This window comes from Megalops cyprinoides, chromosome 15 (genome assembly GCF_013368585.1).
Source record: "Megalops cyprinoides isolate fMegCyp1 chromosome 15, fMegCyp1.pri, whole genome shotgun sequence".
In the NCBI taxonomy this organism is placed as follows: Eukaryota; Metazoa; Chordata; class Actinopteri; order Elopiformes; family Megalopidae; genus Megalops; species Megalops cyprinoides.
This window is the reverse complement of record NC_050597.1, coordinates 9,513,759-9,529,784: the sequence shown is the minus strand read 5'-3', so window position 1 is coordinate 9,529,784 and position 16,026 is coordinate 9,513,759. Positions and strand designations below refer to the sequence as shown.

Genomic DNA, 16,026 nt, shown 5'->3' with positions numbered 1-16,026 from the left:
GCTTCAGCATACCAAGACATTTTGGACAATGCTATATTTCCAACTTTGTGGCAACAGTTTGGGGAAGGCCCTTTTCTATTCCAACATGACTGTGCCCCAGTGCACAAAGCAAGGACTATAAAGACATGGTTTGATGAGTTGGGTGTGGAAGAACTTGACTGGCCCGCACAGAGCCCTGACCTCAACCCCATCGAGCACCTTTGGGATGAAATGGAACGGAGATTGCGAGCCAGGCCTTCTCGTCCAACCTCATAAAGGCTCTACAGAATGAATGGGCACAAATTCCCACAGAAACACTCCAAAATCTTGTGGAAAGCCTTCCAAGAAGAGTGGAAGCTGTTATAGCTGCAAAAGGGGGACCAACTCCATATTAAAGTATATGTATTTGAATACAATGTCATTACAATGTAATGGTCAGGCATCCAAATACTTTTGTCCATATAGTGTAGCTGCGATCAAATTCCAAATCACCTGTGTTTGCTTGTTTATTTTCACATGTACCTCAGAATGCTGTGAGTAGAGACCATTTAAAATTACTTTCAAAATAAATGTGCACATATGAACACAGCTTAATGCTGTAAGATTAGCCTGTATCAAGGCTGCACAGTCGTGTAGTGTACTGGTAAAAATGCACACTGTACAATGGCTCTGGTGCATCCTGGAGACTCAACACCTCTACAGCGACATCTCATTAAAAAAAGAACCACTGGCTGCCTGCAGCACCTCAAACAGACTAAATTCTACCAGACAGCTACGAGACACATTTCAAATAAAGGAGGACCTTGGAAAATAAGTACTGTGAAATACGTTTTTGTTGTAGCCCAGTGTGTTGTAGCAGTAAACTCATGATATTTCATGAGTGACTGCTTTATTTATTGTTAATCTAAGGGGCACGGACAAGAATGATTTCTCATTTACCCTTTCTGTATTAGAAACCTGAACTGTGTAGTTTGAATGTCACTGATTCCCTGAGGCCATTTTCTTCCACTGTCTGTCATCAATCCTGTGAGCTTGGCACTGTCACCACTAGCCGCACGCGAGCAGGATCACGTGCTGTGGGAGGGGAAAAGTGTGGGAGCGTGTCTCAAAGTAGGCGGTAAGGACTCCGGGGGGTTCTGTCTGAACCGGTCCAGAGGAACCCATCGGCTGCATAAGGATGCTCCATCAGTGATTGGGATCCCCACGCACTTGCCGTATTCACCCCAATACAGTGAACAAACCCAGGACGTGTTATTGACTCCGCCGTGTTCAAATGCAGAGCCCAGGGGTGGACAGGCCTCTATTTGGAATAATTAATTATGAGACTTAATTAAATATAGGGGAAGTGGACCGAAGGGGGAAAAGCTGACTTCTCATTAAAACGGCCGTCATTTGTTTTTCAGCATGCCTCGCTCTGAGGGCTAAGAGGTTAATACCCACAAGGGAAGGGCTGCTAATGGCCTGTGTCTCCGTATGATCGTGACAGAGGAAATGGCCACATCCTCAGATCCATATCTCAGTAAGACACTTCTACAGAATACATAGGCCTTATTTAATTAGCTTGGTTGATGGACAACACTATGGACACACTTGCTTGAAAAAAGTGCTCTACGTTTCTAAGAATTGCATAGATTTTCCGTGACTGATGCCAATACTTACTGTATGGAGACCATTACAGAGAATAATTACTGATGGGATTGCTCTTGTATTATTGTCTTCTTCGATTAAATGGCTCACGCTTTCTGAACATGCATGGCCAGCATGTTTTCATTCATGTTACCCAGTAGAGTGTCAGTTTTAGGACAGACATTGCCTCATTATCTTAGACATGTCAGGACATTTTGTCAGGCAAAGCAGGACATTATTCAGTCAATTTGAGACATTGTGTCCTCCCCAGGGTGACAGATTGCTGTGGTATGCCTAAAACAAATGATCTAAGTGTATGTGTGTATGTCCTTAATTGGACACTGTACTTCAGGCAGTAATGATTTGGATGGTTAAGAAGATATGCCAGATTAAGGGATTGCCCATCAATTTGACAGCCACAAAAATAAAACTGATATACTGCATAAATTGAATAATTGGTAGGTACACAGAAGGATCTGCCTTGTACTGGCTGACATTGATATGAAAAGGAGACATGAACCATGAGTATTTCTGGGAATGCCATCATAAAAGAGTGTTAAACCTGAAAAAATTACCCCACCAAACAGAAAAGACATCTCCAAAAAGCTGTGAAAAAAAAGAACCTGTACTTTTGTTTGTGAAGGGGCAACATGTACAAACAGTGGCATTCATAAGCAGAAACAAGTTTTTCAATTAAGGTGCTTTTACACAACCTTTTCAGTTTTCAGGTTATATAACATTGTGAATGGACTACTTGATAGTTGAAAATGACTTGAGTGAATGGCTACTTGAAAAGGTGGTGAAACGTTGTGGTTTCAGCCCGAACAACGTGGAACAGTAAAAAGACCGTGACTTATCCTGGTGGTTGATGTCTTACAATTGGGTTACACTTAACAACATTAATTGCCTCAAGGGAGGTATTTTATCTTAGGTCTGGTGTAGGTGTGTCATGTTCAAAAAGCTGAAAGCATATGAAGCCCCTTTCACAGATTTGCTCGACATTTGCTGAACAAATGAAATAAATGAATATGTTGGTATTAATCCGCAGAGAAAGCTCCAAGGTCAGCAGACGGGCCGTCCTCCTTTCGGAGGGGACAGCACTGAATGATTCTTCCATGGCTGTTGAAGTGGGCCAGGACACCCACAGCAGCACATGGCAGTGACTTATCTGGCCTCCTCTTGGAAAAGAGGTAACAGTATGGAAAGGACGTTTAGGAAAAAAATAACATTTGTTTTAACAGTCGCAGGAGGTGCCATGGCAAGTGAAAGCAGAGTGTGGTGTATGAAGGGAGCAATGGGGGAGGTTTTGGGGGGTCATGACTCCCCTGGGATATAGGAGCTTTGATAGGTGTCATTCCTGGTGCTTCGCAGGAGTATGATAGTGACATAACAGCTATCATCCCTCCTTATCCTGAGGGTAGGAGACAAGGAGCCCCGCTACACTTTTGCTTTGAGTTCTGATTTTCCTGGGAGAGTCCGGGCATGATGCAGGTTTTCATCAATAAGCAATGTCAGGACATAAATGTAGCTGATTCTTAGCTGCCAAAACTGGAAGGCAGGACACATTAAAGTGAATGGGCTTCTGTCAGATTTGTCTTATTGTTGCCCTGCAATCTGTGCAAGGTAAACAAAAGGCAGCACCAAGTTTACTGTCGTGAGAAGTGCTTAGTGTTTTGATGGCAGGCGCACAGGTTGGAATTTAAAGCAGGGAAAGAAAGTGAAAGGAGGCCTCGAGCTGTGAACGATCCGTCTTGGCTGTGGCATATGACACGGTGGAGACCAGGCTGTGAACCCTGCATACAGCTGGTAGTAAGCAGCAATGTGAGTGAGAATCTCTCCCTGTGAGTCCCTTTTCCCTGAACTGTTTTTAGACTGCGACAGTCTAAAGAAAGAACCTGTTTGTCTGGGGCAGAGGAGAGGATGTTCTGCGGATTGTCCTGTTTGATATTTACGTGACACTGTGAAGGTGTGTACGCCCAGGTGTGCTGATTATGGCACCAAAAAAATTGTATCTAACAGAATTTTTGTGAATTGAAAAAAATGTTACTCACTCCTTATTTGATGTCCTCATATACCAAAATACAAACAATCTATACGCATTTCAATAAGGCATTAAAACAATGAATGAATGCATGAATCAAGGTCTACTATGGTCATGTATGCATGTGTAGAAGTGGGGGGAAGTTGTTACAGATAGCTGCATTAGTGTAGGGCAGAATCAGCTGCATTTAGGCCAAAGCGCCATCAGTGGTGCAGTGATGTGGACACGGGGCATGACCCCCACAGTGATATGCATCAGTCACTTTCAGTCCCTTCAGAGACAGGGAGAAAGCCTGTTTACTATTGTACTCACCAGCTATACTATCAAGGATGTATAGCTGCCTACTCATGCATGACTACACAATAAATTCAATAGACATGTCAGAGAGAACAAGAGAAAATGGCATTAATCCCACATCAGTCTGAGTTACTGTGATCTATCTAGAGGGGCTGGGGTCTACAGTGTCTAGCTCCAGGGTTAAAAAAAAAAAAAAAAAACTGATAAGCTCTTACTTACATGGCGTCTAAAAACATGGAACCATTACAGCATATTAAACCATACAGTGCAGATAAACTGAGATGAAAAAGGTATCTTAATTACCATCTCAAAGGGGAAAATGACAATATTACAGGCTCTGTGGGACACAGATAATGTGTTACCTGTTTACCTGGAGGGAATACTGGCTGAAATTTCAAACCAGAGAGGAGGATTTGGCCCGTTTCTTTCTTATATTCTTTGTTTCTCTGCAGTTGCTAAGAGATTTCAGTGGCTGATTACCACCTAGTGTAGGACACGTTCCTTTTATTCAGTCCTTGCTTGGCCTAAGAGTGGCGGAAACACGCAAAAAAAAAAAAGAAAGCTGTAAAATTGAAACGGCCGCGCCGTGATGATGGTACAATTAATTTAAGCTGTCAGACACCAATGGTGACTTATGGCTCACAAACAAGCATAATTAATAACAGGTTCTGTGTAATTAATGGGATATTCCTCAGTCTGTATCCATGGAGATAACAGATGTAGCGTAGGTTGACCCTCGGGAGGTAGCAAGGTGGTGTCGGTGACTTCATGCAGCGCCCTCAGCTTGTACATTACACAGTGTTCTCTTCTAAAGCCACCAACTCAGTGGCATTTTTGCCATCACCTGTGACAGAGGTATTATAATGACAGCACCACCATTGGCACAATGTGATTGTGACAATTGTGATGTGACGTTTGGTGAAGCAGTAGATTGGGAGAACAAGCAAAGCATTCTGTTAAAAATGCTTTCACAGGGGTCACTGAAACCACACATTAAGTTTTAATGAGGCTCGGGAGAAGGATTCAGCAAAATCGTTTTATTTAGTGTGGTCAGAGAGATCGGTTTAAATTAGTTATGCTGTAGTGTTTTATTTCAATTAGGGGCTTCGCTTTCTCTCTCCCCTCATTTCACTGGATGTCTGCTACCCTTCAGCCACTCCTCTGAGTACAACACATCTATCAGATAGTCACAGAAGGGTTAATGTATAGGAAAAGAAGCCTCGTTATTCAGTGCCAACTATTTACCAGCTGTGATGGTAATTTATATCAATGACCACAGAACATTGAGGAAGAAATCATCCTGAAAAACTGTTAATGAAGATGTTTTTCACTAATTAACCCATGGATTCAATCAACATCTGCCCTTGAATTGGACTTATATATCAAATAAAGGCCAGTGGTTTTTCAATGCAAACAATTATTTACACTAATTTTGGTGATCACTGAATTTATTACTGTTCATGTGAAGAAACAAAGTGAGAAGCATGTACCCTATGGGTCGGTTAAAGAGAAATATTTGTTGAATTAAGGATTCATTTATGCCTTTTTTGGATGTGGAAATTGTTAGCAATGTCACTGTGGTAACATTGCTAGATATTAAATGACATCAATTTAGTAATTTAACAACACAGATGGGTTTCACTCACTGTAGAAGTGTAAAAAAAAAAGTTAAATGAATTTTTTTCTTTTTAGATTTTGGCACCATTCCCACGAAGTGACTTTTATTTGACTTTTTCACAGCTTTCCAGTGTTAAAAAACTTTCAAGAGTTTTCAGCCGGCATGAGAATCCTGACCCCTGCAAATAAAGGTGGCCTTTTCTGTCATGCCTTTTTCAGATTGTGTTCCGGAAGATCAGCGATGTGAAACGCGAGGAGGAGGAGCGTCTGAGGAGGAAGAACGAGGCCCCCCTGAACCTGCCCCCCGACCACCCGGTGCGCCGCCTCTTCCAGAGGTTCCGGCAGCAGAAGGAAGCGCGGCTGGCCGCCGAGCGCTGCAACCTGGATGAGTCTGATGTGGAAAAAGGCACCATACACGTGGAGCAGGCCATGGGCCAGGACGTCATCGCCACCACCAGCATCGTCACGGTGACCGAGAGCCCCGCCACCCCCGTCCCCTCCGTCTCGGCCGCCTCCACCTCCGGAGCCTCTGACCGGGCCAAGCTTCAGGCGCCCGTGCCTGGTGGCTACGCGGGCAGCAAGTCCGCCGAGCCCGCCAAGGTCAAGGGCTGGGGCCGCTTCAAGGAGTCGGTGGGCAAGGCGGACAACTGGAACAAAGTGTCCAAGGCCGAATCCATGGAGACTCTTCCGGAAAGAACTAAGGCCCACGAGGAGATATCCCTGAAGAAGACAGACTCCTGCGACAGTGGCATCACCAAGAGCGACCTGCGGCTGGACAACATGGGTGAGGCGCGCACCCCCCAGGACCGGAGCCCCGTCCAGCCCGAGACCAGGCACCCCTTCTACCCCATCCCCGAGCACACCATCCAGGCCTCCATCCTGGAGCTCAAGCACGAGCTGAAGGAAGATATCAAGGCCCTCCACGGCCGCATGGCCGTCCTGGAGAAACAGCTGGCAGAGATGCTGCGGATACTCAAGTCCAGGAAGTCCCCCACGTCTCCGCGGCCCCTCTTCGAGATATCGCAGCCCGCATCACCCGAGTCAGACAAGGAGGACATCTTCTCGTGAACTGCAGAGATGCATCACTCTCAGGTGCCGGTTGTTAACATAACCTGGAGTAAGTGCATGGACTGTAGGGTGGCTGCTGCTTTTTATGCGGGGGAGAGACAGTCATGTTTCTGTGAAAGCACGACAAGGGAGGAGAGATAGTACTCTCAGCCTCTGAATGTGCTGACTATTGGCGGGGAGAAGCAAGGCTGGAAAGAGTGATGTCCGCTGCATCCACCCCGCCCCATCGGGGCCTGGACCAGGCTCTGAACTGCACTGTAGTCGCACCTCTGACAGAGGTCACGCCTGGAGTTACACTGGATCATAGCTATACCACATTTGGTTCCCATTACCCTGAGTATATTAGCTGTATATCTCAATTCCAATGGGTCTTTGTTGGTTGAGTTTCAAAGGAAAGTTATATTTTTATCAACATACCATACCATACCATAGCCTTCTGGCCAGTCCTGTCTTATCATCTACTCTGCTTCTGAAGTATAATTTTTACATTTGTTTACTTCTGGTTTTTTCCAGCACTGCTGCTCATTTTTTTCCAGCTGAGTTGAATTAGTGTGATTCTTCTTCCTCCCAGCTGGGAGAGACCACTTTCATGAATGAGAGCTCAGGACCATTTCTGTGTTTGACTCATCTCGTCTCTGTTCAGCATTGAACAGGAGCCTGCAGATGTTTCTCCCTGCGAGTTCACACTTCTTCATTCTGTGCATTTCTGTGTAGATTTAAAATGAATACACTGTACCATTCAACCATCATCAGACTTTCACAACAGTTCTACCTTTATTCTGTACTCATCACAAACCAAACAGATTTGCACAGAAAAATCGCGGTAAGGAACTCAAACTAATTGCGTCTTTTGCACTTAAATATTGTTCGACCTAATCATGTTCTGGTCACGTTACGTTATTTGCATGTGGAAGGGGTTGAATCCTCCCTGTTCTTTTGCGGTTGCTTTCCGTGGACCTTGTAAAGTGTAAAGATTGTCAGGTATGTAAAAAAAAAAAAAAACATGAAACTGCGTTTCACTGAACCACCAGTAAACCTACAGGTTTCCTTTGCAAGAGGGTCATCAGAAAACATATTATTCTGACTGCAGAGTGGGTCTGATGGCATGTAAGCTTACATGCGTGGATCTCTCCTCCTTGTGGCCTTGACTATAGTTTTACATCCATTCCACATATTCCATCTGTCAAACATACACAATGTTTTTAGGCTCATGTATAAATGTTAACATCCACAGGTGCGAGTGTGAGAAAGTCAGGTACATTTCCTTCACTCCACTTTTGGTGGATTTTTTGGTGACCATTTCCTCATCAATGTACTCAATGCCGCTGCTAGCAGGAGCTATACAGTCTTGTGCCAGGGAACAGGTGTTGGTTTATAGCTAGCATGAAAATGCACCACATACCATCCCATGGTGATTCCTGCTTTATCTGCTTCAGTCAGTTATATAAGCAGCAAAGGGAAGCTTTTATTGGAGCACATTTTATTCATCCAAAACAGCATGTGTTGAAATGTGAAACATATTTGTTCCCTCGTAGGCAAGTGGTCATGTCTCTGACCAGTGCACTTCCCAAGTTTCATGGTTCCAATTATGGTTTGGTCAGTTCATTATTGTTTACATAAGAGAGGTGGTTTAGTAGCCCATTTCCATATAATTCATGAAGGAAATATGTGCTGACTGGTGCATTTGAGCATGCTCTTACTGCACTATTGTAACTCACCACACACTGGGAAATGGATGCTTGTGGAGAAAGATGTGAACGATTATCATTCAGGACTTCACTTGTATCTACTTGAATAATTGTTATCGTATCACAACTTGTTCAGCTTCATCTTAAAGTGGAAGTCACAAACAGCCTGGAGGAAGCAGTTTGAGCTTTGATGGAAAGATTCATTAAACTGATGCAAGATGAGGCTTTGCTGAATTAGTGAAGAAAAATATATGTTCATGCAGTCACAATTCACTGAAATGATGAAATGGCAATATAGACTTGATCGAGATGTGTTTTCAGTAATTGATTCTGGGTCATGGAATCTATGAAGTTGAATAATCTCTCTGTAAATAATTGATGAATTTATACATGAAAGAAAATCTGTTTAATTGGACAATAATGGGTCATAATTTCTTAAGTTATTAATCAGACACAATTGGTAACCCCTCTGTAAAGCAAACAGCCGAGACTGTGAAAATTAAGCCTACATTCTTCCTGTACCTTGTGTTTGCTGTATCAAATGTTGGCAAAACAAAATCCCAAGTTGTTGTCAACACTTTTCAAAAGTTCTGAAGGTAGTTTTTAATGAGGTTGCACACCTCTTTACCTCACAGCTATCCACCAGTTGTGAATTTAAGTATCTTCTCCTCAGCGTTTCCGTTTGAACTCAGAAGAGCGAACAAAGGTAGCTCGAGTTTGGAAGTTTGGACTTCACAGAGGCAAGGATGGGGTTTTATTTTATCTACATTCAGCTGGGAAGTACCGAACCTCCTGGAATCTCATGTACAGTCTATGACATTATGAATGTTACCTGAAAACCTTTTTTCATCATGCAAATTCAAATATCGTATAAGGGGTATGTTATGCTTAAATATGGGAAGTAAGCAATAATTCAGTTAAGTGTAGAGTCCAAGATTCCACAGGTGAAAGTTTTGGTCCTTGAAAAACTAAAACCTAACACTGAAATGTCTGCTTAACACTGGCACTGTGTAAAAGATTTTTCTGAGTTCACGTCCTGCATGAGAACTTTGTACTAGGGATAGCTGCTGTACTACAGTGTCACGATAGGAGAATGGGTTATGGGAAAAAAGTGGTATTATCAATCAAAACAAACCATACACAGCAATTAAACACATTCAGTGTGTGCTCACGTGAACATAATAAAGCCTCAGTGATGAAGAGAATAGCTGCATGCATTATTATCAATGTCCAGCAATAATATTGTGTATCACATCTTCTGTGGTAACAGAATGTACTCTTACATTTAGCTTCTCTTGTTAAGTGGCCCTGACGGTGAATAAAAGGAGAATTTAGGCTGCTTGTTTTGTAATTCTAATGTGGAGAACCTTTTTGGAGGATGGAGGGGGAGGAGTGAGGTTGAGGGGGGGTTTGTAGAGGACCAAGGGAAAAAAGACTTTTGGGGAGGAAAAAACGCTTATAAAGATTGCAATTCCCCCTGCTACCCTCAACCCCCCAGCCACCCTCGTTCCCAAAGTTATACAAAGACTTTAAATCTAACAGTAGCCTCAGTATTCTCCATGCATGAGCATTGCAAATGTGTTCACCGGCTTTGTGCAACAACCTTTTACCTTCACTGTCCTTTGTCAAGCACCAAAAACCTTTGACTTGATTTTTTTTCTGTTGCACTTCTAAATACATTTACTTGAGCATGAAGAATAAGGACAAACTGTTAGGAGCTATTTTTGTGGTCAGCACTGAAAGCTGCCAGGTAGCAAAGTATGTACTGTTTTGGAATGTCATTAAGAAGAAAGGGAAAAAGTATTAACAATTATAAATATAAACATATGAACACTAAGTGATTTATGCACATGGTATTGTATTAATATATTTCCTGTATTGAGAACAATTTTAACTACTGTAAGCACAAATAAGAGTATTTGTAAAGATATGTAAAATATTATTTATAATAATAAACTATTTTATACATGGGCATCTTTGGATTCATTCTAGGGTGATGTTCCTTTCCACTTTACATTGATACAAAGGCAGTTCATGTGCAGTGCAAGTCCAGCGATGGTTATATCAAATTCTTTAACTATTATATTAATTTAGATCAATAAAACTGACAGTGTCTGTCGTGATGTGATTTAACAAGGTATAACACACATGGTTTTGGCTTGTTCAGTAGACACATTGAACACTGTTCACAGATATTAAGTGACTTACAGTATCAAATGCAGCTAATACCCTGTGGACCAGAAGCATTATTACAGTATCACAAAGCATATATCATCACCTCAAATGATGGTTCAGAACGACCGGGTTTGAACAGGAGCTACGTGACAGTAAGACAGTGTACAGCATTATTGTATGAGGCCACCCAGAATCAATGATGCTACAGTGAGGTATCCTGGATGACAGGGGAGAGATATTAAATTGTGTAAATCCTTGACTTGTTGATTTACAAGACTTTTCTCTTCCTAGCCAAAGACCACAACTGGTTTGAACCAGTGAGTCACCAGTAACACATCACAGCTCCACCCATTTTGGCCTTCCTGAGACTTCATTGTCCCATCACAAGCCATGGAGCAAAGCCTCACATTTTCTTCACCAAAATGGACTTAAAAAAAAAAAAATCAAACTTGCGCAAGAAATAGCAGATTAAAAGGTAATATGCAAACATGCAAGAGCTTTCCTCTGAAAATTCACCTACAGAATTCTTTACTTACAGAATTCTGTGTTTTAAAATGTGGGCCATTACGTTCTGGGTGATGCTCATTTTTCCAGTTGAACCAAGACATTTTATGTTGATGTTTTATTACAACATCAGCAGAAGCGGTGTGACGTGCTACGCTTGCTTTCTTCAGCAGTAATAGTGATACAACAGTCTCATCAGTTTACACTGCAGATGGGATAATCCATCCTCACGACCTGATAGGAACCACAGGGCTGAAAATGTTCACCACCTTACACGCCGCAAGTCATACGCTGACCTCCTCGACCTGGTTCACCGAGGGGGGAAACGGCGTGTAACGGATCCGTTTGACATCGGATCTCTGGAATCGCCCTTCAGGAGGAACACAAAATGGCAAGACCCTGGGGGAGACAGAGGGTTACAGAAAAGAGCAATTGCACAATGCACCGCCAATCACCTGGGGCAGCTGAGCTAACCCATTGCCTCTGAGGAGGGCGTATACCACCTGCCTGAGCGGCCGACTACTGACAGTAATGAACAGCGCTTACCCTGCCTGTCTCTGACGGACGCGGCCCAGATGAAGTGCAGATACCCATCATGCACTCCTGCCAACTGTGAACTGATTAAAGTGGCCTCACGACGGGGGCTCCCCCCCCAGGGCTCCACTCTTGGCACATCGATTAAAAAAAAAAAAAAAGGATCCCGAGACAGACGGGTCTTATGAAGCCACTACGTGAAACGAAATTATTTTTACACTGGTAATCCGTCGCTAATAGGGTTGTGCTCTTGTGATAAGCTATTTAAAATGTAATACTTGCAGATGTACGTTCTGGGCTAGATTTCTGTCTCTGAAACATCTAAGTCTCCTTTGAGTGGTGGTAATTAAAGAGGATTTTTGCTTTGACCGACTCGCTAATGTGATTAACGCCACAGATCCGCTCATCCCCTCAGCACTGTGAAACATATGCGATTGCGCTAAGATGCTAACCTGGACATAATTCAAAACAAAGCATTGTTCGTCGCTGTTGCGTGATGGGTATAGAACATTTCACTTAACATACTGTGCTGTAAACAGATGAAAATACACACCATAAATGTAGACAAAAAAAAGTGAAATAAAAGACACTGGGGACAGCTGGAGAGGTCACCTGGCAAGATGGTAAGCTACTGCCTACACAAATATGAATATGAGACATCTGCTCTGATCCAGCTGAAATTTATAACATCAAAGTTCTCGAAATTCAGTTTTATAAAAAGCAGGTCCATGTTCTGTCACTTTGATGTCTTGATAGTTGCAATACTCACAGTATCTAATGCTAGTTTGGTCTTCTGTGGGCAGATTACTGCTGTTTTCGGTCCCATTCCAGTCCTACCTGGGCAAAGCAGTACAGGAAGACCAGTGTCGGCACAGCTGAAGTGGACCAACCTGTTCAGAGACAGAAGTATCATCAGAAGCTTAAATCACATCTTATGACTTCTGATACATCTTTGTGGAAATGATTCTCAGTGTATATTCACAGTGTGTAAAAATATGCTCACTGGTACACCAGTCGTTTTAAAAAAGTATTTCTGTCTTTGATAAGTAATGATGAATAAAATGGAGAGATTAATAAGTGACTTCCAGGAACACACAGCAGTCTATGCACTTCTGCTTGTGGATGATATGAGAATGGGTCTGTCAGGTTGCTGAATTCTGGATTCATAATCAATCACTGTCGTCCAAACACACACACACACACACACACACACACACACACACACAAGCATGCTCGCACACACACATACAGGGCAGGGCATCCTGACAAACCAGTGAGGTGATGTATTTAGTAATCCAAGCCAGTGAAAGCTGTAGACAAACACAAATTAGAATCTGCCCGAAGAATCGATGCACCGGACCGGGCGCAGTTATGTTAGCGGTGTTGGCGTCCTGTCAGGAGTCTTTAGCACGTCCATCTTTTTGCTCACGCTGGTGCCTGACGTGTCTCTGGCAACAACTTTCCCGCAAAACGATGGCATAGCGGATGCCATCTATCCCACCTTGTCTGAGTTATTTCACTCGCAAAGCAATAAATCTGACGAGAAAAGGAATGTGCCAGAGCCCCGAAAATCCCGGCTCATAAAGGCACCCTGAGTGTCGCCTGCCAGGTTATGACAATAAAACCTGCTCCACACTCACAGCGAGAAAAGCAGATTACTCTAATCCACATTTGACTTTTCAAGGTAATACCTGTCAAATGACACTTGTTTTTAAGCACACACACTAATATATTATGCAAAATGACAACAAAACAAAAGAACAGACCAAGTTAATGACATTTCAGATAGAAAAGAATAAGACTAATGTTCTTATGCATTTCTTGCTTGGCCTCAAACACATAAAGAAAAAAAGGTAAAGTAATCAACACATATTTGAATTTCTTAATGTGACGGTGCTGCTTTAAGTCCACATATCAGAGCATTGCTTGGCCAATGCTATTCCTTCACCAGTGCAATTAAGCTACACAAAAGTCAGAGATGGGAAAACAGCCACGATAGCCAATCCAATGCAGCATACATAGAGCCACAGGCAACCAATCATCAAAGAGGAACTTCCCAGCCTTTTGACAGAACACTGAATAGACCCCCCCCGTTACAGAACTAACCTACACAGCAAGGTAAGAGGCTCGTCTGGCAGGCCTTCACCTCCTCCACCACTGCCAATGCCCAACATCAAGCTCCTGCCCTGAATGCTCTGGCTATGCCTTACAGACATGTCCTTCAATCCGGACAGAGCGCAATCTAATCACTGTCTCTAACAGGCCTCTGACCCCACGAGGGTCCGGGGCAATTTGTATTAGCTAAGTGATTGTTCTCCCAACGGAGGGGCAGACATTAGAGATTTAAATCATAGCACTGAACAGATGCTATCAGGGCTTTGTCTGGCTAAAGAATTGCTCTGTCCTCCCACGCAGCCCGGGCACAAGGAGAGACTTGGCTCTCGATGCAGAGCACCATCAAGCCGGGCTTATCTGCCATGCAGACACTCTGCTTTCTAATCTCTACTACACTGGAGGGAGCGGCGTGCTGGCGAGAGAAGCCGAAGCAGTCGATACAGTGAACGCAGCGCTGGGAAATTCACTGCAGAAAATGTTTACATACAGAGGCCGGCTTTAACAACAATTAATTTGCAGCTCGTGACATTATCATTATCCGTAACTAACAACAGCGTTAATTATGCACACTTTGCTGAGGTCAGCAAGCTCCGCTCCACATGGATTTCATCTAGAGCCTTTTTATTGGGTTTGAATTGCAATCGTGGAGAACAAATAAACAGGTGAATTCAATCCTGCCTGCATCACCCTGCTCTGTTCTATAGACCCATATTGCACAGATTAGGAGCTCAATGTTCAGGTGTCAGCTGCCTCTAGATATTCCTGCCCTACATAACCGCAGTACATCAATACCCCTAAGAGCTGAGTAGCTGCGCCTGGAGGCACTGCAGCTTTCTAGGACCAGGGCACCATGGCCAAACAGGACCAGGACCGACTGGCTCTGCAGGCACTGGGGCCCCCAGAACCAGGGCTGACTACCCCTGTAGGCATTACAGCCCGCGAGGTCCAAAGTAGCCCTGGTACAGTTCATGTCTTTTCACAGTGGGACCCTGTGCTTGTAACATGCTCTGGATGCTTGGTTTGGTTGCGCCCCTTGCTCTAGTTTTCGACTGGAAGAGGGGAGAAGACATGCTCAATCCACAGCCAAAAACACGCTTATATGCTGGCTGAGGCAGAACACTGTGAAAGCATGAAAGTCATGCAGCAGCCCCTACAGAAATGTCATAGGTATCTGTCACATCAAATAAATAAATAAAAAAATTGTCAATGACTACCCCTTCTCCCTGTGTTCTTTAAATGACCCAATCAGATAATGCCCCTGACCCATGGTCTGGCTCTCAACCATGCCTGATAGCTTACTGCAACTGAAGTGACAGATGCAATTGTGGACTGTGGAATAGAGCAGACGTCACTGCTGTTGACACTGGTACGATACTCTGAGGCCGGTCTTGTTTCCTAGAGCCTTCAGGAACAGCAGAGAGTCAAGGTGACAGTAACCTACAAGAGGCGTGCTGACTCATCCGCTTGCTTCACCCCTGTGGGAGACTTTGTCACGGCCAAAATTTGTGTGGTCTGTACAGTTTTTAAGGAAAATGCAACAGTAAATTTTACCTTGCACCAAGCGTCCACTGGAGTATTGTGTCGCTGGAAATTGTACAGCATACAAAAATGCACACCGATTTTTTTTTTTTGAGTAGGTACTCTACCCATACCTCAAAATCAATACCAATTTTGCAACTAGTGCATATGTGTAGAATAGCATTTGAGCCACAAGTTAGCTGTGCTGGCAGAAAACTGCCTAAAGGGAAATCAATATAGCATCCCATACCGATGTTTTGGCCTTGTCCTGGCTTAACATAATAGGTCCTCTACCAATGAAGAAAAAAAAAAAACAGTTCCATTTTGTTCACTTGGCAAAACTCTTACACTTGCAATCCGGTTTGGTTTTACTGACTAATCAGCAAAAGGCTGACAGGTAATCAAACATACTGACATTGTTCTTATAATATCCACACACTCTCTCACACAGTGGTCTGCTGGTGCTCTTTCTCACTGAGGTAGAGAGGTGAAATGCTTCAGGAGGAAAGCAGACAAGCCAATTGCACACTTATTTGTTCAAAGAGAACCAAGGCTCTTTGTTCTACATTAGGGGTTCACAGCCTCATCTGTTACTAAGCCCTATAGAGAGAGAGGCAATCTTTCTGCAGCCCTTTGGATGGGATACCAGTATACTGAGGAAATGGAAATGGTTCATAAGGAATATTCCTTGTATATATGCCTCAGTATTTTAACATTTTATTGTAAAGAACCATGTAAGGGACAGATGTCCAAAAACAGTTAATGCTTTCCCTGACACACCTCAGCTAGTGACCCACCACATCAGGCAAAATCTCATTTTCCACCCCAGAGACTATACAACTAGTCTGACATTTCAAGACTTCT

General features: G+C 43.3%; 2 protein-coding genes across 3 annotated transcripts in view; one reads left to right on the top strand and one right to left on the bottom strand.

The window, feature by feature from the left end:
- kcnh1a (potassium voltage-gated channel, subfamily H (eag-related), member 1a) overlaps nucleotides 1-6,936 on the top strand; it is an 83,318-nt gene extending 76,382 nt beyond the window's left edge. For both annotated transcript variants that reach the window (XM_036546470.1, XM_036546469.1), the window contains one exon: nucleotides 5,780-6,936. In XM_036546470.1, coding sequence (XP_036402363.1) covers nucleotides 5,780-6,628 — 849 coding nt within the window. In that variant the 3' untranslated portion in view covers nucleotides 6,629-6,936. The remainder of the gene's footprint in view (nucleotides 1-5,779) is intronic.
- Nucleotides 6,937-12,333: 5,397 nt separating this feature from the next.
- The window catches only part of hhat (hedgehog acyltransferase), a 65,874-nt gene continuing 62,181 nt past the window's right edge, over nucleotides 12,334-16,026 (bottom strand). The window contains exon 13 of the mRNA XM_036547213.1: nucleotides 12,334-12,419. Within this exon, the coding sequence (XP_036403106.1) occupies nucleotides 12,334-12,419 (86 nt within the window). The remainder of the gene's footprint in view (nucleotides 12,420-16,026) is intronic.